Source organism: Lineus longissimus, chromosome 2, assembly GCF_910592395.1.
Source record: "Lineus longissimus chromosome 2, tnLinLong1.2, whole genome shotgun sequence".
Classification (NCBI taxonomy): Eukaryota; Metazoa; Nemertea; class Pilidiophora; order Heteronemertea; family Lineidae; genus Lineus; species Lineus longissimus.
The window spans coordinates 20,614,366-20,638,140 of NC_088309.1; the positions used below are offsets into that span (position 1 = coordinate 20,614,366).

Consider the following 23,775-nt stretch of genomic DNA (forward strand, 5'->3'; position numbering starts at 1 on the left):
ATCAAAATCAAAATCATCTAAAATGACTTAACTCAGGCCAGGGTTAAACTCAAACAAACTGAACCAGACCATCAACCAAAACGGCGTCTTTGTTTAACAAATAACAATGTTTGACGCCATTGGTTGTTCTTTCGTCTGCAGCAGAGCCTCTTTGATTCCGATCAAACAGGCTACAGGTCCAAAACCGGACAGTTTGGTACAACAAGTATGATATACACAGAAAATGTCCTTATTCCACAAGACCAAAGAAACTTCGCAGACATATTGGCTAGATTTTTGGTCAAATGTGCCTTCCAATTACTCTTGTTTCGTACGCTTAACGTCCACTGTAGTAAGCCAGTGTATGTGTACATTTTGGTAGGCCCACGACGGGAGTAAGTTTCTTCAGGCCTGTACTTGATTGACCAGCAGCGTCAATGATAATAGCCCAATTACGGGCCTAGAAATGTGCATTATGTAAAGAATTAAAAAAGTATAAAATCCTTTTCTGTAGCAAAAACCCCCATTGATGACTTAAGAAGCTTTAGAATTGGCTTTAAAGCCATTTTAAAAACACAAAGCACAACGACGGTCGAACCACTTTGCTCCATCGTAATCCGTATTTACGATTTCTCTGTCGGGTCGAGCGTCGGCCAAGGCCATTCTTAAATGAAAGATGTTGTAATTGAAATTGGAACAGTTCCAATTACGTAACAACGTACTGAGTATAAATTTCAACATTGCCGTTGGATAGACAGATAAATGTATAGAATTACAATCAGTACAAAGTTTCAGCAAATTTGCATGCATGAGGCATCCTAAGCCGAGGACACACTACCAACTATTGCTCACCAAGATCAAGAACAGGGCCCGGTTGTTCAAAGGCACAAAAGTCACGTTATCCCTCATGGTTACGTTAAATATCCTCAAGGACGTTATCTCTTTCAGTTAAACCTGTTAGAATTTTCACGTTAAGGCTTAACGACTATGTTAAAGCTAACGTTGTTTTGAACAACTGAGCCCAGATGTAGGGTCACCTGGCAAGTCACTCTTGCTGGCCTCAACAACTGTGCGTTCACACCAATGTCAGGCCCAGACAATTTTAGCTACCTGTACCTGTCTGTGACGTCACTGGAGGGAAACATTTTGGAGGGAACTGGTACATTGCTTAATCATCATGATCACCTGATGCACAGCTTACTTATGAGACCCCTGCTGTCATTGCTCTGATTAATCAGGTATATACCTGTAGTTTTATAGGCCCATGGACATTCTTAAAACAGCCAACCATCTTCAAAGTACGGGTTTACATGTCAAAAACATATAATCGGAACTCCACCTTGAAATGTAGACTCAAATAGCTAAAAGAAAGTAGTGCCTAGTAACATGAATTCATTTTTTCTTGGTGTAAAGGGCTTGAAAGAGTTAAAAACAAAACCTCTTGTTTACATTTTCCTTGCTCGAAACAGTTGGTGAACCATTCACACACGACAATTCTACCTGAAGTAGCCCCCCGGTGGTGGCAATCTTGGCGAAGACTGGGTGAGAGTATCTAATTTCATTGGCCAAGTGAATTGCCGGACCGTTCACATATGACAAGACATCTGCAGTCAATTAAATTAATCACCATTGGCCAATTTTTCTTGGTAGTGTGTCCTCGGCTTAAGGCGTCAAGCCTGACGGAAAGAATTACCCAAAGAAGATGATTAGTGTACATTGTTTTACGGCATTGTGTTTAATCGCATTTGTAGAGCCACCAGTCAATACGAACGGCATACCGCCCTATTTGGCGAAATGCAAGCAAAGGTAAGCACAAACATATATATATATAACATAATTACTTACGAATATAATAAGAAATAATTCTTTCGCTCAAAACTGTAAGGCCACTGAAAGATGATGTCATGGTTCTTGTCACCGCTCACACTTAATTTTGACATTGCACCAAAGCAGTTCATCACTTTTATTGACTTATTTTTTTAAACAAAAATGAATGACAGATTTCACTATTGTATATGATCAAAATTACAAGACCTGTGAATACGGTCAGAGCAACAGAAAAAAACGAACTTAAAAGTACGGGGGGGGGGGGGGCTACACCTGATGATGAATTTTCTAAATACAATTTTTTTAGGTTTCCTTGTCGATAAATTACATATTAGTTAAATGAATCTGTGTTCTTCACCAGGATAATTTACTGATGATGAAAAATGAAAGTTGGGGGAAAACCCTCCCCCATTTCCCGAAAGTGATCCATGAAATCAAACTTGCTTGGCCTAACTTAATACCAAGCACAACCAAATTTAAGGTAAGCCTTCAAATCCTTCAAAGCATTGAAACCATTCAACCGTAACACGGCACAGCGCCACACCTAATGAGGACATCGTAGGCCTATATAAGAAGCATCGACTAAGCTGGGGTCATTCATTCAGGGCGTTGTAGATCTTTTGAAAGTCCGATAATTTATTTTTGAATAGAGGTAAGTGAATTATTGGTGTATTCCTGTTTCGCCTATTCCTGTTCCGCCTATTCCTGTTTCGCCTATTCCTGTTTCGCCTATTCCTGTTTCGCCTAATTCCTGTTTCGCCTATTCAAATGTATTGCTAACCTCCCCACAGACGTAGGAATATGAACCGTCCCTTACTGACCGACCAAACCCGAGGAGAGCCACATATGTACGCATTGAAACAATACGTCAATGGAGAGAGGGACATAATGAGTTACGTTGATGCCATCAGTTACCTTGTCTGACATAATATCATGATATGTATTTTCCACCTTGTTTGACTTTATATGTGCTGTACCTACATGTATATTATGACATGGGTTTTACAGCTGATTTTGATCAAATAATTATGAGAATGTACAATATTATGTATTTTTATCAAAAACTCATGAATTCAGTTTTCATAAAATAAACGACTGCTTTACTCTACTTAATCTATTAGTTTTTACTGTGATTTATTCGAAATTTACCAAATTTCCTCAATATCAGGAATCTTAGAATATCGTAGCCTATCGAGAGACTTTATGCAAGTGTCCCACTTGCATAATCCATCCCGAAAAGGTTCGTACATATACGAAGAATTAAGATGCAAAATGCTTCATGTAATTTTAACCAATTTGAGTAAATACGGTCGTTTCCCTGAAACTTCAGATATAAGATATGGATTGTGAGTTTTTGGAGCTGTAAATGTCCCAAGTCGTTCTAAAAATTCCATAGTGCATTACAGTGCACATACATGAACATACATACGTTTAAGGACAATCTGTATATGTGTTCATTCGTCACGCATGGCTGCGTCATCGACTCAAAAGACTTTAGAGGATTGCGATTCGGTCTGGTCGTTGTCTGGGACGCCGACCAACAAGCGGTCGTTCAATAAGTTGACACCAGATGGCAAGAAAGTGAGTCCCGAGCACAAAATGTCAAAGGTTGGTGACGGCAGCAATGAGGGCGATGCTGATGATGAGCGCGAGAAGGATGATGTGACAGATGTGAATACATGTACTAGTAAACAAGATGACGGTCATACTGGGGATTGTCAGACTCCAGTGACCATATGTGACCCGGTTCTGGCATATATCGTATATGGTGTCCACTCGGGGCCATTTGATGCCATTAAAAAGGCTGTGGTTGGTTTCTTCTCGCCGAATGACATTCTTAGTGCGAAAAACCTGTTATGGGAGAAAGGTGACAACAGTGTATTGGGTAAGAAAGAGACGAGAAAGACCTCTGTAAATCGGTCAGAGGAGGCAGCAAACGCAGTAGACATTATTCAGGCTATTAAAAAGCTAGATTCTGCAGATATGTTGCCGAAGTTTGTGATAGCAATAACTCTCAGGTTTTCATCTAAAGCCTCTTTGTATCTCATAATGTCCTCAGGTCCTGCTTTATCCCAGTCCAGTATTTGCCTAGACTCATTTCTTACGTCCTTATTTTCATATCCAAAGACCTGAACATCAGTACTCAATACCATAGAAAGGCTGGAGTGGTCTGAGGGGTTGTCAGCCCTATGCAGAGCAGTGTACTGCTCGATCCTATTAAAAACATTTTCTGAGATTATAAAATGATCCAAAAGGGATCTTGCGCCTGTGATCTTACTCTCAAATGTATATTCTACATTACATACGGCATGCGTTCTTCCACAGAACAGACTCTCCCTCTCCAAAAAGTTCAACAACGCCCTATGGGTTAAGCTCTGTACACACTGACAACATTTTGGGAAACATGTTGGCCAACATGTTGTCCAGGTGCGATGTTATCGAAAATGTTGGCAGTGTGTACAGTTCGGAAACATTCGGAAACATTCGGTAACATGTTGGCCAAATGTTGCTCAAATGTTGTCGAAATAATACAAAATCAATTTTGTTGCCGAGATGCTAATGATGTTGTCGAGTTTTATCCAATCAGAAATAGGCCACAAATCACATGATCTACCTTAAGCCATGTGATCTAGTCAAAATGGCAGCCTCAAGCAAGGAATGGTTACTGAGTGAAGTTGAACAACTTATTGCAGTATGGGAAAGTTGTGCCTGTTTATGGGATGTAACATCCAGGGAATATAAAGACAAGAACAAAAAGAAAGCTGCTATTCTAGAAATAGCTACAAAATTTGCCCCATGCTGGTGTCTCATATAAATCCATGGTCTTGTCCACATTCTTTTCACATCTTTACGTCTTCTTCGCCGTCTTTCAATCAGGATACGTAAAATTATGGCAGAGCCACCGACAATACATCTTCTTCTCTTGGAATCTTCCATTGTTTATGAATTTCCCTCAAAAATATTCCCTCAAAAATCCTCATTTCTCGGAAACATTCGACAACAAGTTGCCCAACATGTTGTCAAATGTTGTCATGTGTATACAGGGCCAAATTTTCGATAACATCGCACCTGGACAACATGTTGGCCAACATGTTTCCCAAAATGTTGTCAGTGTGTACAGAGCTTTAGATAGGAACAATGTGGACAGCTGGGGAGATATGTTGAGGGTTTTTTATATAGTGAATGATAAGAACGGGCAAAATAGGTTAGCGGAACAGATTAGCGAATTGATGGTCATGCGAGACGTAGGGGATGCGGCGTTTAATCATAGGGAATTAACAGAAATGATTGATTTTCTGTGCACTAGTTAAATTCTTTGAACCTTGATTTTTCACGGATATGTAAATAGATCGTTGTAAACAAGCACCTAGCACCCAGCACAAATCTGTAAATGCACCACATGTGTCAGAACTATTTCTCGACGAATAAACACACATATATATATAAGTATATTGGACATGTGTGAAATGCTAAACATTTGGCAAAAAATTCAAATCTCACTTAAAGGCATAGTCGTCCTGGAACAAATTCTATTTAACGAGAAAGCTATGTTTGAATAACGTTATTTTTTGATACACCTTTTGTGTTTGAAGTCATGTTAATTAAAGGAGATCTTGAAGTATTCCCTAATTAATTCTTTTTTAAGTCTACTTAGGCCCATTACTAGCATAAAAAAATTCAAGTATGCAGCCAATGTGATATTATAAGCTGTCCTCCTACCAGAGCGCGTTTCGCAACTCTCATTCGTTGGCTGAAGCAAAAACCTCCTCCTTATGCCCAATAGGCCCCCCTAACGCGCTTAAAATCCCCTATGCATGAACTGGCCTTGGCTACGAAAGTTTTAAAAAACTTATTCGAATGAAAAACGTAATTGTAAAGAAGAAAGTTCTTGTTGTTATAGATCATGGAGCGCTTGATGTGTTCTGCATTGCTGTTGGTGTTCATTGCTGCAGTCACTGAAGCAGGTAAGTGAAGAAAATTAAATTTAGAGCATTCGATGCCCGATGAATTATGAATCCGGTATAACAAGAAGCGTTCGGCTGACGCCTCTCGACGCCAAAGTTGGCGGCCAGTGGATCCCGGCCGGTCAGAGCGCACCTGCCCAGAATCGGCGTCCAGTAGCGTCTTTTCCGCCACTTTAGGCTGCCCTTTTGAAATCATGTGACATCAAGAGGAAGCTGATTGGCCGTGTCTCGCCGCCGACGCCAAGTCAGGCCGCCATCCGTAGCACGCCTGGCTTCTTCTTGCGTTCGAGCGCGGCGACACGCGTCGTTAAGTTGCGGCAAGTGGCGTCAAGTCGCGTTCGCCGACGCCGTTCGTAGCAGACTATAGGGGTTTTTCAGGCGTTCAGGACTCTTGCGGCAAAAAACGCCTGTGAACGCCGAAGTTGGCGGCTAGTGTGCTGCAGGCTAAACAGAACGACTTTTCCTTGGCTGTTGTTGTGGCGTCATATTACTCAATACCAAATGTGCTCTGTAGCAATGGCAGACTGACGGCCTAGATCGTTTACTCTGACAAGCGCAACTCGAGGGGGGGGGGGAGGAGGCAAAGTCGTAGGGGGGTATTATATTGTGAGTGTATCCCATAGTTAGCATGCGTTCAACGCAGTGGATATTTTGCCGTGAACCGGTTGAGTTATTTTCGCTATTTTGCCGTGCACTCCGTTGGACATGCGCAGTTCGCGTTTTTCGGACTTGGCGTTTTTCCGTAATGCTGTTTGCTTGCGGTTCATATTTTCGGCCACCTTTGATACATGTGAACCGCAACTCATAGTACTTGATCTCGTCATTTTCTAAAGCTCTTATTGCGATCTGAACGTTGTGAAATGAGGAAAATTCGTCCCCGATCGAGAGTGACATCTTGTCAACATGGCGGACAAATCTGAAAAACGCCAAGTCCGAAAAACGCGAACTGCGCATGTCCAACGGAAGTGCACGGCAAAATAGCGAAAATAACTCGCAACCGGTTCACGGCAAAATATCCACTGCGTATTTTCAACTTGTGCGTCCAACCATTCACTGTTTGTCCTGGGGTTTTGTTCTGTTCATGTGAAGTTTAGGCTGTGCTTGAAGGCATAATACAGTAGGCTCGGCAGGATCTTCTTTAAAGCCGAATATTCAAATGAGGTCAGGACAGGGGTAAACAGGATTGCTGAACAATATAATGGAGGCCTATTGATCCGGTGTTTTCAAAAGGCCGTGTCCCAGGTGATTCATAGTTACAACCCACAAAGGCCTAGGTCAGTTTCAAATAAGGACTGGTAGCCACAATAGCCCATACACCGAATTGTATTGGGAAATCAATGTTATTCCTTCTTCCTTTGAATTGGCCCAGCCCAGGCATGGCTGTGATCAATTTTACAAAACCTAAACTTAAAAAAAAAATAGGGCAAGGTCATTTAACTGAGGACCTACTGTATATCCGAAATGGAACATGGTAACAACTGGCAGGATCTCAGCAACTCAGGACTACTGAGTGAATGATGCCCGCAAGTACACGCTTAATACTGGTCAAGGAAGCTCATTAAATAGCATCCCGTTTCGATGTATGAAGAAAGATACTAAAAATTCTCACTCTCTCTGCCCTGTTCCTCAGTTAAAAGAAAACATTGCCTCACCGAGCTTGATACTTTTTTATATTGTGACATCACGGTGTGCAGTCCACATGATGTCAGATTTGTGGTCATAGATTTTTTGCACCTTGAAGACATATAAGCCTATAATCACTTCTTTCAACATTGACTCAAGAAACTTCAACACTGTGAAACCAAACTGTTTTATGGATCGCCTTACTTTTGGGAAAAAGGCAAGCTACCAGCCTTTCCAGCTCGGCCTTGTATTAGTCTACCCAGCATGAAAACCTTCACTTTTATACACCATTGCCCGTCCCCTTTGTACAAACTGTTGACACTTGAGACCCAAGGGTGTTACATTTAAAGTCACACTGCTATAATATATACCCAACGAAATTGGGTAGTTGCTCAACGCGATTTTCTGCTAAAAATACAACCACCGTACCTCGACATGCTGGTCGTATAATGGCCATGCATAGATCCGAGAGCACCATAGCTAGTTTTTTTACCATAGCTAGAAATTTATGAATGATATATAAAGTACATGTACGCATTCGCATAAGGAGTGTCCTCACCCTGATAAGATCGGACCGCAGCTGTGGCTGCACTTATTTTAAAAGTGCAGTAGGCATACGCCCTGATTTGACCCAATTCCCACAAACTCTTCGAAGATAACTATTTTATATGTGTATACCATCACATCAATAATGACCGAATAAAGTGAAATTTTACCGTATTCCTTGGGGGGGGGGGGGGGGGGGATCCGAGCCAATGCGACAATCAATTAGAGCATGCGTCAAAGGACTTGATATATACTGAACATCCAGCGGTGATTGCCTCGTCCGTAAAAGCATCCGCCAATACATACCCTTGTTTACTTTCAGCATCTTGGAATTATAGTCCAACCTCGGACTATGGTAAGTTGACAGTTTACTGCATTGCTTAAGCTTAAATACGTTTGTACTGGAATTCCTGGCTTTTTTCGAGGTAGCACATAGACTCGATGTACAGTGTAGCGGATCGAGGCTAATCGGCTAGCCTATACCTTGCTCATTCTGCATAATATACATGCTCCCTTTGATCAACATTCTCTTTATCAGCAGAAGTAGCATAATGCGAAAAATCAAAGTAACAACCAACCTCACAGTCGTTAAAGAGCCGAATGTATCTTTTAAAGTACCAGTCAGAAGGAGGAGCGATTTGATTGATGACTTGTACACTCTCCCTTCTTATTATCAAGGGCCGCACAACTGGGGCAAAAAATTCCCAGAGTATTGCGATCCCAATTCATACCCCAGGCAATCACCCATTGACATCAAGAAGGGCCTTCTCGTGTTTGACTCCTCTCTTCAGAAAATGAGACACGAGAATTTCGATACGAAAAATGTGTTGTTCCAGGCTCAAAACAACGGCCATACAGGTAAGCTTTCGCCGGAGAAAGAATTTTACAAGTTGTTGGTGGGCTGCTTAAAAATGCTTTTGTACCAGACCGACTCATTTGCATGTTCAAAATCCATTTTTGTGGGATGCGAAATTGCTTTTGTTGGCGAAAGCTATGGGAAACTAAAATGGCGAGTGTAAGGATGACTGATTTTTAAACTTCTATAATATATGTTCTTCGATGAACAAAAGCCATTTCACTGTCTCGGCGTTGAGTGTTAGCAGTTTAAAGACGGTAATAATTTATTGTCGACTGCTAGTGCAAATTCTTTTAAAGTTTTCTTTTCTGTTGAGAAGTTTGCAAAATGCTTTCATCGGAAAGGAAGAGTATTTGCTAGGGGCTGTTAGACCGAAGACTGTTGATGGCCAACTAAGAAGCAGAATATATTTACACTTTCATTGGCCGAGGCAAAAAAACCTCATTCATTTTGCAGTTCAATTCAATGTTGACGGAGATGTTGAGACCGAAGGCGGCCCCGTGGACAATGTTCACTACTACGCCCTTCAACTTCACTTTCACTGGGGAGACTCCAACCCAATGGACGGTCATGGATCGGAGCATACCATCTTGGGACAGCAGCACAAAGCAGAGGTGAGACATATCACCATGAGAGCGGCCACGTATCTCTAGCTCTAGTTGTTTCGGACGGTATACTTATGAAGTTGGTAAAGCAAAATGTTATGTACATAATGAATACTTGGTATCAAGAACAAAAGATAACGATATTTTAAAATATGACGGCCAACTAAATTTGCACGCAGTTTCTAAATCGATTTGTACCGCGTCAGAAGACATTATTAATTGCGATATTAGAGCCGTCTGGTGGCAGATTGCTGAACTCATCCATCGGCATCAGTTTGACTGCCGCCCGAAGAGGCCAGATGATAGCCATTTCCTTGTGGTATCTAGATTGTATATTTTCTTCTTTCAGATGCACATCGTCAACGTGAACCACAAACACGACAAGCTCGATATATCAGAAGTTATCAAGAAGGATGATGGCCTCTTGGTCCTGGGAGTTTTCATTGATGTCGTGGTAAGTTGGTCCATCGGATCGGATCCTTCTTTTTTAAAGGCATTCCCCGTTGATAAACATACTTTGTTGGTCGTTTCCATGAAAATGAAAAAGGGCAATAAGATTGGGGGAGGCAAGGTGGAGGCAAAATAAAAGGAACTTCCAAGAAATTGCTTCCTTGCAGTAGTTGAGAAGGGTGTGGACTTTAGATTGTATTTATTCTGGCATCTGCGCGGACCTCTATAGGTCCTTGCAACGGTTGGAGTGGCAGGTAGATACATATTGTCAAACTTGTCGATTGTGCCTTTTCCTTTCAAGAAGAATTAAATTGTTGGCTACATTGATGTATTATTTGTTCCCAGGATAAATCCAAGAACCAAATGCCAAATGAGGAGTTCGCAAAAATAATAGAAGGTGCCGAAATGGTTAAAGACAGAGGTGAGAGAGACTGAGGTTTTCATGCAGGAATAATCAAGAAAAGGAACGAAAAGAAGAAATATTGTTCACTGCGCCATAATTCGTGCCACGTACCATAATACACACTTTCTGGGACAGAGTTTCCGTTAACAGCTCAGTGATAGCTTCAACGATTGCTGATTTCTGTACTTATTCGAGCTCAGCTCAAAATGGTATATACAATGCACCTTTTTATTTCAGCCGGCAGCAAGTACAACATGTCTCGTGGCTACATAAACCTTGAGAAGCTCATGCCAATGAACCCAGAACACTACTACACATACCCCGGTGGCTTGACCACACCTAGCTGCCATGGTGCCGTGACCTGGGTCGTTTACAAAAACCCCATCTACATTACACAGGAACAGGTGAGCCGACCAACCTTTTCATCCGAGGATTACTTGATTAGCAATTCAAAATGGCCGACCGGGAGGGGTGAGGTCCCATTGATGCATCCTCGGCACCCAGTGGTTTTCCATATGCTCCAGCTCTCGCTATTACTATTATTTTGTATGGGACGTAGGAGTATCAAAAACCTGAAGCTCAGGATGCATTGATGGGGAAAATAAGGTATTTCGAAATGGGAAAAGAAATCTTCCAGGCAATAGATAGCTTCGCCCAAAGCATCATCCTGACGTAATCAGTAGTTTTAAATATACTCCGCCTCTCGATAGGAGTATCAAAAACCTGTAGGCCTATCTCAGGATGTCAAAGTATAGGCTAATGAGGTGATGTTGTGTAAGCCGTCTGAATGTGCTATTAGCAAGTGAAAAGTTAAAAGGGTTGAAATGATCCTGGTACTCGAGGATGTAAAAGGAGCCGTCTGCGAGCCACAGATGATGTTATATCCTTCGGACCTCCCGCTATTTTGATAACGACAATTTGTTTTTGATTTCCAGCTTTCGGTCTTCTACACCGTCAAAGACGAAGACGGCAAGAACCTCACTAACATTTTCCGTCCACCACAGTCAGTCAATGACCGAGTCGTCAAGACCACAAACCCCGAGGATGGTAACGCCAATGGTGCCAGCAACAATGTCCAGGTTACATTGGCTCTCGTCTTCTTCGCTTTTCTGCTCTCTCTGTTCCTGTAAATCTTTCCCGCGAATACTTGGAACTGTTTTCGCCGCGTTAAAGCGATCGTAACCAAGTCTTCTGATTGTGTATTGGTATCAAATCCCCGGGAAAACCATAGTTATATATATATTTAGCAGTTGAACAAAATGTTCACTTCAGTAGAAACTTCAAAGTCAGAATTATGTACATGACCATGAATCCAGAGTCTTTCAAATAAATGTACTTGTAATCACTGACAACATTAACCATTTTGGATGCTTTTTGGATACATGTCATGATTCGTGAAAAGTTTAGGGCCACTAATATTGCACGCGAAGCGCTTCCATGATCTCACTGTTAATTTTTATTATACTGCATTATGTATTTTTGTACACAGTGTTTGTGATAATATTTTGACACCCAGTTTTTACTTTTTGAATTACATGTACATGCATCAACAAAAAAATGAGTTTCTTAAATTTGTGTTGTTTTGAAGTTGGCAAAGGATATTGAAAATCACTGGCTTTGTCAGGTGAATCTATCAGTGGGTTTATGAACTACACCACAGGCACGTGATTTTGGTATATACACTCCGGACGCATTGGACCGGCCTCGTCCTATCGACCGGTATACATTCCGGAAGCACTGGACCAGCCGCCTAGGATGACGCATTCAGGAGATCTGATTAGGATGCCGGACGCGATGGACTGCCCCGGCCCGGGAGACTCTTTCACCAGTCTCCTCCATTCACTCGTAGACTACAGAGACTGGTACTTGATAGAACAATACTTCGTCCCCAAAAGGGACGAAGTGCGAGATGCCTATTGCGAAAATGATCGGTTGACGAAACAATGGCCTGATTGGTTGCAGCACACTGGCCGCCAACTTTGGCGTCGAGAGGCGTCAGCCGACCGCTTCTTGTAGTCCAGTAGCGTCTTTTCCGCCACTTTAGGCTGCCCTTTTGAAATCATGTGACATCAAGACGCAAGCCGATTGGCCGTAGCCTCGCCGCCGACGCCAAGTCAGGCGGCCATCCGTAGCACACCTGGCTTCTTCTTGCGTTCAAGCGCGGCGACACGCGTCAAAAATCAAACATGTTGGTATGGGCGGTTATTTCCGCATTAAATAATGTCCTAAAACGCGTCTTTATAACTGGCGACTCGTGTGTGTGTGTAGAGCAACCCGTGCGTACAGAGCAAAACGCTCGTATCTAACTCGCGACCCCTACAAAGAACATAACGCGAATGTATAACTACTGTCGCATAAACGTGCCGTCGGATAACTAGTGTCGGATAACTAGTGTCGGATAAGTGCTGTCGGATAACTGCTGTCGCATATAAGGTTCCTTAGCCTCCCGCATCGCGGCGCTAGTTATTATTACTTCTGTTCTAAGCGACGTAATCCCGAGTTTGAGACAGAAGAGAAAAATGGCTACTAATCAAGATCCACATGTGCTCCAGCGGGCAGCACGCATTCATACCTAACTAGGCCTACCTAAGAAGAACACATAAGAAGAAGTCAATTTGACAAGGACGGAGGCTGGAGCACATGTGGATCTTGATTAGTAGCCATTTTTCTCTTCTGTCTCAAACTCGGGATTACGTCGCTTAGAACAGAAGTAATAATAACTAGCGCCGCGATGCGGGAGGCTGAGGAACCTTATATGCGACAGCAGTTATCCGACAGCACTTATCCGATACTAGTTATCCGACGGCACGTTTATGCGACAGTAGTTATACATTCGCGTTATGTTCTTTGTAGGGGTCGCGAGTTAGATACGCGCGTTTTGCTCTGTACGCACGGGTTGCTCTACACACACACACGAGTCGCCAGTTATAAAGACGCGTTTTAGGACATCATTTAATGCGGAAATAACCGCCCATATGTTGGATAAGTCTCGTTAGGGAGTTTTTCCCAAATGTACGCGATGATGACGTACCCATAAACAGGACGCAACATCTATTTTAAAATGCGTTTCCAAAGTGAATGCATGAGGACAACCCACTTGTGTCGTATATCACTGGAAACGCCCGATTCCCCTGATTCTGCAGGATGTTAAATCGGGCATTTCATTTCTTTAAATAAATCATAAGCGTCGCATTTGCTCCTAGCTCTGTTCACCATCCCAAATGGCAATATTGCCAATTGGGCCGGACAATCACGAAAACCCCCAAATATTATACATTTCTTCCTGAATAATTCTTACAGTGACCATTCTCCCATGAAAGACAGTTGCTTACGCTACACAAAAATCAAAAAAAAATCGAGGGTCAACCATTGAACTTTTGAGATATGTTGAATTTTGCACAAATCAGCGAAAAACGCACCAACCAGCACTGGACGGCATTTCAACACGGGGCCGACGCACATCCCAAGTTCAGTGTACACAACGTCGGCCAACAACAGTAAATGCGTAGTTTCTTGTTAGCCGCCTATTGAGTAGCGCTCTAGGTTTCAGAAACTCCGAAATAACATGTCTTTGCCAAAACAACTGCTGAATCAACACTGACGTACTGTGAGGACCGAGAAATCAACTCCCTAATGAGACCATATGCGGCAAGTGGCGTCAAGTCGCGTTCGCCGACGCCGTTCGTAGCAGACTAGGGATTTTTCAGGCGTTCAGGACTCTTGCGGAAAAAAAACGTCTGTGAACGCCGAAGTTGGCGGCTAGTGTGCTGCAAGCTTTAGCCTTGTGACGTCAAACTATTTTTACACCGAGGGGTTTTCCTGTTTTTCATCATGGTTTAAGCTTAAGTGCGTTTGGGCTGGAATTCCTGGTTTTTTTCGAGTTAGCACATAGGCTCGATGTACATATAGCGTAGCGGATCGAGGCTACACAATGGGCTAGGTACTTGACGGCAATAACTCGATTTGGGGGCGTCGGCTTCCGGTGTCCGGTTACGTGTTTTTCTGTAGGCCCTAACCTCGATCCAAGTGCATAATCTGGACTACCAGAGTGCATCCACTGTATGCACTAATAATTTATGGCTCGCCTCGCCCACGTAAATCAACGAGGCTTCCTCGACCTTCCGCTGCGCGGTGGATAGGGTCGAGGTTGCCTAGCTGTACTCAATGGCCCGGGAGTCTACCCGGTAGGCCGACAGGAGATCCAATTGGGAGACCCCAATCAGGCTGACACAATGCACTGCCCCGGGAGTTTAGAATTTGGCTGAAGAATTTGAAAAGTAGGCTATCATTTTGCAACCCCCCTTCCCGGACCCGAGAACTAAAAGCTAGCCACACCCCTGACAATAAGTAACTGGGAGGCCATGATAATCCAATGGGGAAACACAGAACGTGTGTCAAACTATAGTTTTGCGTCCCACAAGCAATGAGGGGAAGCGGGGGGGGGGGGGGGGGGGGGCATCGACATTCAGAAAAAGGAACATTCCAAAACGCCAAAGTTCATTTTTCCTGGGATTTATTTAATCATGATCAGTTAATTACCCTCCGGACGCAGTGGACCGACCAAATTCGGAATCGGATGAGGGAGTCTATACAGTTAATATGATTTGGGCTCTATATATGCCTGGTAATGTTCTCACTTGTTACTTGTGGACTTTGTTTTGTCAAATTAATGTTGACTTCATAGCCTACCTTCCGATTGTTCTATATACCATTTATAAGGGGTCCATGAGCATGAGGTTAGTTACAAAAAGCTGGTTGCCCAGCCACATGTAAACATAAACATGGTGTTCCTATTTTTGGAACATAGAAATTCCCGCTGGTGGTCAAAGGTCACAAATTGACCAATCAGGGTTACCAATGAGCATGACATCATGCATCTCATTAGAACAGGAACGGCACGCCCACTATTGCACGAGGAGCTTCTGTTAATCGACACACGTTCAATAATTGGGGGGAAAATAATCGAAATTCTTTGATTTCTGTGGTCTATCGAGTCGCTGAGAAGAAAAGGTTAGTATCAATAAATATATTTGTCAGTTTATATCAAATTCGTACTTATACGATCGTAGTTACGAGGTATTTTGTGATGGCCCTTTGTGTTATTGGTCCGAATACACTGCACACATGCTTCGTATTAATCGTACACTTGCTGTACATTTTGTACATGTGTTCGCATGCGTTGTACATACACTAAAGTCTGATTTCACTTGGGTTTCTTGTCGATTTCAGTTCAACTTGAAGCTGGGTAATCCAAGTATGACCCTTACAGAAGGTGAAGACCATGATTACGATACCACATTCGCCGCAGAGTGCCTTCTAGCGATGTCCACAGCCCAAACGAATGTTACAAATCTGCCAGGAAAATCCGAGGATAGCAAAAGTTGTGGTGACCACAGTGTAAGCTTGAGTGACAGTTCAAATTCCTTGTTCATGGTGGCCAGAATATTGACTGATTTAAACAAAGTAAAACAGGAACCTGTATCACCCGATTACGACATGTTTGCCAAGAAGAATTCACCAAATTCAAAGGCAGCACTGCAAGTGCAAGCCAAAAAACCAACAACTCGACGGAGGAAACCTCGCGAAACTGTTGAAGATGACGAAGACAAGGGGATATTCCCAGCGCAGCAAAAGAAACTTCATAAGTGCCCCTACAAAGGTTGTGAGAAAGTTTACGGAAAGAGTTCACATCTGAAAGCTCATCTGAGGACGCATACAGGTAGGCCCCCCCCCTGGTATTTTGAATTCTTTTTTTTCAGGACTGCAGCTGACGGCGTAATGACATCATCATGATCCAAGGAAAATGAGTAGGCCTTCACTAAAATAATGCATGGGAAGAGTACTTCTATTACTAACATTAATAATGTTGCGGGTTTGGTAGGCCCTAATCATAAGAATACACTCTTTTGTAAGTTGCTTGTAGTAGAATGCAAACTTCTTCCTTTTGTGCCCGCGCATTTCAGGATGTAGGCCTACCAGGCTTTTGGTAGAAATATGTCAACCATTTACTTACTATTTTGATCAGTATTTCAAACCTGTCCATTGCTTGTCTGGCCAGAGTTTCCCATTGCTAACATAAAAGATCAATAGGCTGGTGGGGTTGGTTTGTGATATATGTAAAATGCCACACCCACTTTTCTGTGTCATTGGGAAGGGTGTGGCATTTTATATGATACATTTGTATGTGTACCCAAGCAGTATGCTGCATGGGTTGTTGTTATGTTATTGATTTCATTCATATTCACATTTAATTTTATTTGACCCACTGTACACATTGTATTTTGATTTTTAAAGTGTTCCATTTTGTGGATCCCTGATGTCGATTTGCCGGTGGAGGCAAAAAATCCAGAATGCTCACCAAAATTGGCCAAGGATTAGTTTGCATAAAGAAATCATCGGAGTCGAGCATTGTATCTCTGGGTTTCACTTAAGAATGCTATACATGGGTTTTCAAGTTCAATTTAAAAGTTTTTGACCTTGAACGGAGTAAAAAAAAATGACTTAAGTTTCATTCAGTTGTTTGGCAAGCATAAAAAATGCCTTGCCAGAACTTTTGAATTGAGTCCAGGGGACCAAAGGATGCCCAGGCTGGCCACATGCATAGCTAATGCGGACATGAAACTTGAATAAGGACAAAGAACTCATAGAAAGTCAGCTTGTTCACTTGACCTGATTGATAATGATACCGCATGCTTTGGCAGCCATTTCTTTCTTATTTCTTATTGGGACCACACGTGCTTGGCAGACTAGTGGCACACTTCACCAGTCAAACAAAGACACTCTATAGCAGCTGGCTTGTGCTATCAGGAAGGTGATGAGGAACATGACAATGACATACTGTTGGCCTACTCTCCTGCATGAAGGTTCGCCAACTCAATGTTGTTCATCTCATGCTCTAAAATGCTGAAGTATCCTGTTGGTAATCTATAGTGTGTAATTTATACATCAATTCATTTGAATACAGGTGATGAAATCAGCATGGTCACCCCCTACAGCTGTAGGCTTTGGTACTCGAATATACCACACATGTTTTTCAAAACCAATCTTAAGAGCGGGTCAAGAACCAAGTGAATCAGTGTGGGGAGCTCTCGATTTCAAACAAAGAACGCTTAGATTTTGTTAGTGCCTAGACTAGTAGAGAAATGTTGGTGCTCAAAAAAGTTAGCTTCTTTATTTTCTAAAACATGGCTTATAAAAGACAAAATCTGCACATTGAAAGGTGGTGATTACAAAGATCGATGTGTTCCATACTAATCATACATTGTACTTGCACAAGTCATTAAAAAAATTAGTAATGTAGTCTAAAATTTTCAATGAGCTGGGCAAAAAAAGGAAATAACTAAGAAAGCCCTACTGGTAAGATAAGTCTTGTGCATGTTCTGATGGTATCCAAATTATATTTGTATTGCACTACAACTAAAATGTGTTGTATTTTCAGGTGAAAGACCATTCCCCTGCAAGTGGCAGAGCTGTGGGAAAAGATTTGCCAGATCAGATGAATTGGCAAGACACTTCAGGACACACACAGGTAACTAAAAAGTTTGTTAGGGATTTGTCCAAGAGACATTTAGCTTTATCCTTGTCTGTGCGTGCATGCGGCTGAGGCAATTACAGTAGAACTGAGGTTCAAAACCTCTCTATTAAAGACACCTTCCGGACTGACGAGTGCTGTCCTCAATAGAGAGGTGTCCTGATTAGAGAGGTAAACAATCACAATGAAAACAACCACTTTAGAACTAAAACTAGTGTCCTTAGTAGAGAGGTTGTCCTTGGAGAGGTGTCCGCTAAGGGTCTTGTCTTCTATGCAGATTCACAAGGATCATGATGCTGTTTATGATAATGAAAAGATTGAAAGTAACACCGTTTTCATGATAGACTGTATAATTTGGTCCGAGGACCCGATACTAGCTTTCGGCACGTACTGTGCCTTTATCAAGTATGAGCAAAAAAGTGAAAAATCCAAGTTCATACATGTAATGCAAATTGTAGAGTAAACACAGAAGTTTTTTATACACTAGATTGAAAACCACAGAAAAACAAAGGGATCAGAGTTTATGATGATGATGATGATGATGATGATAAATGTTGTTAATTAGACTGTTTGTGTTACCTTCTGATTTCAGGTGAGAAGAAATTCTGCTGTCCTATATGTGACAAACGCTTCATGAGGAGTGATCACTTGAACAAGCACGCCCGACGCCATCCTAACTTTGTTCCAACCATGTTAAGGAAGGGAACAACAGCCAAGGTCGATACAGCTGCAAGTGATGGCCATTCGTATGACAGTGCTAGTGGGAGCTTTAGTCCAAGTCCTACGGCATCCCCCTAGATGAAATACAACTTGCATTGACAACGTTTTGGTCTAGGAACTTGCATGCATTTTGCATGGGCAGTTGATATTTAGGCGATGTCGTCAAAATTATCAAGCCAAGGATCTTCATATTGAATGCAGTGCACTGGTTGTACTGGATCATGCACATGTAATGTGTATGTTTTGTATACTCGCATTGACTTGAGGGCGAGGCTGTTTCTCTGCAGATAAATCATGATAAATTGATGACCTTGACAAGTTTTTGGATTTGGACGCAGCAGCAATTTGTGTCTGTAGCTCCAATTTCTCGTGGAGTTTATTTTAAGTGCTAAGGACGTGCTTGACTTTGATGCTGTGGTTTGAAAATTTCATAGGACTCTGTCTTAAAAAATACTGCGAGTGATTTAGACTGATCAGTGTATGGCCACAGACTTTGCCTTAGTGTAATGATGACCTCAGGTATACATGTATTATTGCAGAAACTTCAATGACTCTATGCCTGGATTCAAGCATTGGAATATGAATTGATTGTTGGAAAATATGCTGTTTCAGATAGTTTGAAACAACGTGACTTTCTTGGGTTTGGAAACAGTACAATATATGCAAGTGAATAATGTACATGTTTCGACTAAAAATATTCAATGCAGAGATTGACTCAATCAGTTTGTTCGAGTTGCAGTTTCGTGACCAGTAAACGCAAATCATGTCAGATATGATTATTTTTAAGGAATGATTGAATTTTAACATAATTATTGCTTGTCGAATGTATAAGTCTTTTGTAAAATTGGTTTTGTTCGGAAAAAAGGGAGGATATATTTCACTATTTGACATGTCATTGATTGTTTAAATTGAGAAAAAATTGGACAAGCAAGGAAATCATTTCCTTGCTCAATTGTTGCTTTATTAGTGTGCTTGGCAAATTGGAAGGCCCAGCTGATTCTCGTCAAGCTGGGGAGTCGATTCTCCAGGGTCGAATATGTACATTTGTGAAATTGTTGTAGTTTCTTGCTGCTTCCATGGCCAAATATCAGTCTTTGTGTCATTGTCTTGTCATTGATGTCATTTAGATCCACTTCAGCTTTGCTGTCAGAAATGATGGTTCGTAAACTTCAGATAACACCTGGAATAGTTTATGTGAGTTTGCGCTCCTCAGTCACACAGGTGGTGCCAGTGGTACTGGTAATTAAGCTTTTGCACCACACAGGCAGGTGTCGAAGATGTCGTGAACTAGCTGCGTCCCCCTTTATTGACAATATTCTCTGAAATTGACATTAAAAAAACTGTTTTCTCGTATGAATTCCCAATTGATGTTGCCTCTTGAAATGGTCATACATGTACACTAGCACTTTCTACAGACAACTGTGTGGACAAGTTCTTGAACGCACTGGCCCTTGCATGTAAATGAATGACCTGGTGATGGAATAACTTTTTGAGGACTGCACTCATTGAGAATTTTTGGAGGGTTTGCACTTTTTCACAGATCCCTATGTGAACGTCTTTAGTAGCTTGTCATTATATTACATATCTATTAACAAATTTGTGACATTTTTCTAACACTGTAGCAATATTTTATCGATATGTGTTCAGTTTAGTCTTAGCGTTGCTTTTAGCTGTTATTATGTGTGCTGCTTCTTCATAACTATATTTGTCTGCACATCTACATAAGTGTGAAATATCATCAGTGTGTTGTACGAATTTGGCATGCTACCACAGATTCGTCTTGCCTAAGATTAACTCAGGGCTCTACACTTTAGAAATTTGAGGGGACAGCAAAATCTGCACAAGTGGCAAAGTGCCTCATGAAGTGAGTTGTTATAACATGGGTACCAATAGGAAATGCTGCCATCACTCCTTATAAAAAGGCAGTCTGGACATTCGAGTGTGACATACAATAAAAACAATGTCTACTGGTGAATTGGGAGTGATTTAGACATGCTAATTGCTTAGTGGACAATGTGATATAGAGGGCACTACTGCAAACCAGTGCGGCTGGCCTGCCACGTTTGGCTTTTGGCAAGTCTGAAATTTTGGGGAAGTGAGGCAGAACATTAGGGCAGTACAGGTATTGCCTCCGACTCCTCTGCTAGTGTCGATCCCTGTGAATATAGCTAATAACCTACATTTTTTGTATTAAGAAGCACTGGTCCACACGAACATGTTGTTTGCTCAAAATGGTGCTTCTGATTTAAAGTCCCAGGTAGAAAGAAAGAAGTTTAATTTAAAAGTATGATACTGACATGTGGACTTGTCATACAATTATGATTTGTATCAAAATGCAAAAAAAGTTTAGTGATCACAGCCAAACTTGATAGTGCCTGAATTCAGGCAGTGTATATACCTTATTTCTTCATTTCGTTGATATTTGCAGTTCTCATGATGTATGTGGATCTTTGTGCACTGTATGGGACCAAAATAATCAAATGCACTGTAAAGTCGTTTTGTGGGTGTAGGCAACATCCTATCTGAGGGTTGCCCACCTCTCCGAGTCAAGGCAGGCAACCTCGCCGAGTAAACCGACCTGCCGATTGAAGGCTACTCTTAACTGGGCCCTTGTGTGTGGGCTGTTTATCCAATTGAAGCCCAAGGACACACTTTAGAGGTAGCCTTTATTCTACTAGATTTACTCAGATGTTGGTAACCTTGACTCACGAGTGGTCGGAAACCCTCGGAAGAGGTTGTCTCCGATTCTCCGGGCTGAAAATGTACAGTTTCCAAAACAGAGTGTATTCTATGTTATGGAATGGTTGTTCTAATGTATTCTTTTAAAAGTAAATGTGTCAAATATTTTGAAATTTTGGCAGATGATTTTGAAAGTCATTGAACTTGATGAATTCGCTATGTCATTAAAGTCTCCAAGAAGTCTCTTGTATAAGTGCTATGGCCGAGGAACTTTTGTAAACGGTCAACTTTTGTAAATGGGCCATCAAATAATATCTGGCTGGGAAGTGTCAGAGGGTGGAATGATTTGTAAGAATGCAGTTCACTACGTCGTAGGCTGTTGTTGTGATTGTTGTAGGATATTGTTTGGTAACGGTGGCGTGTGGTAAATGTATAGTAGATGGATCAAAGAAAGATAAGAATGTGTTCTCCACCCTATTTAGTTTATCAACTGGAGATTTTGAAGTGGTAGTTTTGCAAACAATTTGCTGGTTGAAATATCCCAGTGTACGGGATAATAAAAACTTGTTGAAGGTTTCAACAGATGAATGGGGATCAGCTGTAGAGATAAAGGGGGATTAGAGGCAGGAGCTTGGGGGTTATGTTTGATTCAGCGGTAATCATACTCGTGCTCCCCAAGAAAACGTGTTAGACAGTGACTAGTGTGAGAGACCACTCTTCTGGAATGTGGACTTACTAGGACCTACCTGACTCCTTCCTATAGTCTCCCTTTAAGGTGGCATGCTATTTATTGGATCATAGCTGATCCTTGGAATAGATAATTGTTGAAGTGGTTATGTGGGCTGATAAACTAAATTGGGTTCAGGGTAGAGACGAATGCTGTGATAGAGGAGATTTCAGGAAGTATGATTTTAAAAGATAGAAGATTTAAGATGCAAATTTTGATAGATAATTTAATTTTCGTCACATAGATTTTTGTGATTCCTGCGATTATGCTACAAATTTAAAATTGTGTGTTTACAATTGGACTCTTTGAGGCAAGGGATGAGGATTGTGCTACTTGGTGATGAAATCAAAAAGTGGAATTAGCTGGTGGTGTGTTACTTGTTTTCATAGTCACTCATGATTACATGAAAGTTCATGTATATTGACTTGTGTAAGAATATTAGCGAAGGGTCAGATGGTGTTTGAAGTACCAGAAACCAGTTGTCCTCTCAAAAAGTATCAGAATTGAGTATATAAATGCACCACAAGCCTTTGAAAAAGACAAACGGCTATTTAGTGTAAATCAAATTCAAGGACTGCGGCTGAATTGCCGGAACCAAGAAAGCCTCCCGAATGTATGGCGCCATCAGTGTATTCTGCACTTGTGACTGGTAGTAAATGACTCTGTTCTGTAGCCAAAGTATGATTATAACATTTTGAGAGATTTTGTGCAAAAATTCAAAATTAGCGTCTGTGATGTTGGGTGAAGTTTGTAAATATTTTGTAAGTTTTTGATACGAAAAAATATCACAGAATGGGGTATATCAGTGAAATTTGACAGCTCTGTGGTTGAACTAGCAGCAACTCTTGATGCTACACCATGCTTTAAAACTGTCAAGTTGAAGTTGTATCCATGGAATCGGATAATGTTGCATCAACATTAGCTGTTGGTTTCTTCTGCTTTTCTGTCCTTTAAAAAATGCGAGAGATTTTCTCGAAAGATAAATTTGTTTTGTACATTTGTACTTGTGTACTTTGATCAAAGGCACACAGACTTGTAATTGGTGAGTTTGCCAGACAGAATTACTTTGTCAACTTGAATTAATTTTGGACGTTTTTGTGTGGAAATGTCGTTTGGCATTCACTATTAACGGTTAGGCCTTCTGTCATTTTTGGATTTGATGCCTAAATGTTGATGATGACTATCAATGGAATTTCAGAGATCTGTGACATTGATATTCCTTGGTAAAAAGTTTCTTTGTATCAATAGGCAGCCGTAATGTGCATACTCAGTTTGTGAACTTGGTATCTGGACTGCTCTTGAGGCCTTTAAAGTAGGCCTTCTCAAGAATAAACAAAGACTTGTTTAGATTCATTCTTGGCCTTGTGGAGTAATTTAACATAGTGGTATACCTGTGTACGTTTCCCAGACTTTCGTTCCCCAAAAGCATAGTGACTCCCGCACACGCCTGGCATTTGATTTATTGATAATGTTGTTCCGAATCTGGAATCTGTGTTGTCAGAAAGAAAATCCTTTGGTTTAATTGCTTTGTTGATGAAAGAAGGGTTGTTGCTGTGTACTGATGCAAGATATATCCTGGCCTCTAAAGATTGCTATTTTGGGGGGGTTGTAGCCGACACTTCTGATTGGACAGTCCGAAGAGGAATGCAGATTTCTTGTTTACCAGAATGTGCATTTATTAGTGTCCACCTTGTCATCATGTGTGTTATGCACTGTATACATGTAGGTCAGGCCATAATATCTGGTAATTTAAACTTTATTTATCTTAAATAAAAGGATGATATATAAATTGGGTTTGCATTCACTCATTCGTTGATCTCTGTAACAGAACTAGTCTGGGAAATCAGTTGAAGAGAAAACCTCA

General features: G+C 41.4%; 3 protein-coding genes across 3 annotated transcripts in view; 2 read left to right on the top strand and 1 right to left on the bottom strand.

The window, feature by feature from the left end:
- The window catches only part of LOC135482799 (regulator of G-protein signaling 9-binding protein-like), a 50,061-nt gene that overhangs the window by 21,303 nt on the left and 4,983 nt on the right, over positions 1-23,775 (bottom strand). The gene's annotated exons all lie outside the window — the stretch shown is intronic.
- LOC135482796 (carbonic anhydrase 2-like) lies at positions 2,333-11,818 on the top strand. The gene is made up of 9 exons (XM_064763187.1): positions 2,333-2,458; positions 5,708-5,771; positions 8,263-8,295; positions 8,619-8,798; positions 9,253-9,410; positions 9,751-9,855; positions 10,197-10,272; positions 10,492-10,658; positions 11,190-11,818. The coding sequence occupies exons 2-9, from the start codon at positions 5,711-5,713 to the stop codon at positions 11,382-11,384; spliced, it is 975 nt and encodes a 324-aa protein (XP_064619257.1). The 5' UTR covers positions 2,333-2,458; positions 5,708-5,710; the 3' UTR covers positions 11,385-11,818.
- LOC135482797 (Krueppel-like factor 13) lies at positions 15,084-23,264 on the top strand. Its single transcript, XM_064763188.1, has 4 exons — positions 15,084-15,264; positions 15,484-15,973; positions 17,693-17,782; positions 18,378-23,264. Exons 2-4 carry the CDS (start codon positions 15,511-15,513, stop codon positions 18,581-18,583), a joined length of 759 nt encoding a protein of 252 aa, XP_064619258.1. The 5' UTR covers positions 15,084-15,264; positions 15,484-15,510; the 3' UTR covers positions 18,584-23,264.

Coding starts and splice junctions, on each gene's coding strand:
- LOC135482796 (XM_064763187.1), top strand. CDS start 5,711: ATGGAGCGCTTGATGTGTTCTGCATTGCTGTTGGTGTTCATTGCTGCA. Junction 8,799..9,252: donor TCAAAACAACGGCCATACAG/GTAAGCTTTCGC, acceptor TTCATTTTGCAG/TTCAATTCAATGTTGACGGA. Junction 9,411..9,750: donor GACAGCAGCACAAAGCAGAG/GTGAGACATATC, acceptor TTCTTCTTTCAG/ATGCACATCGTCAACGTGAA.
- LOC135482797 (XM_064763188.1), top strand. CDS start 15,511: ATGACCCTTACAGAAGGTGAAGACCATGATTACGATACCACATTCGCC. Junction 15,974..17,692: donor TCATCTGAGGACGCATACAG/GTAGGCCCCCCC, acceptor TTGTATTTTCAG/GTGAAAGACCATTCCCCTGC. Junction 17,783..18,377: donor ACACTTCAGGACACACACAG/GTAACTAAAAAG, acceptor TTCTGATTTCAG/GTGAGAAGAAATTCTGCTGT.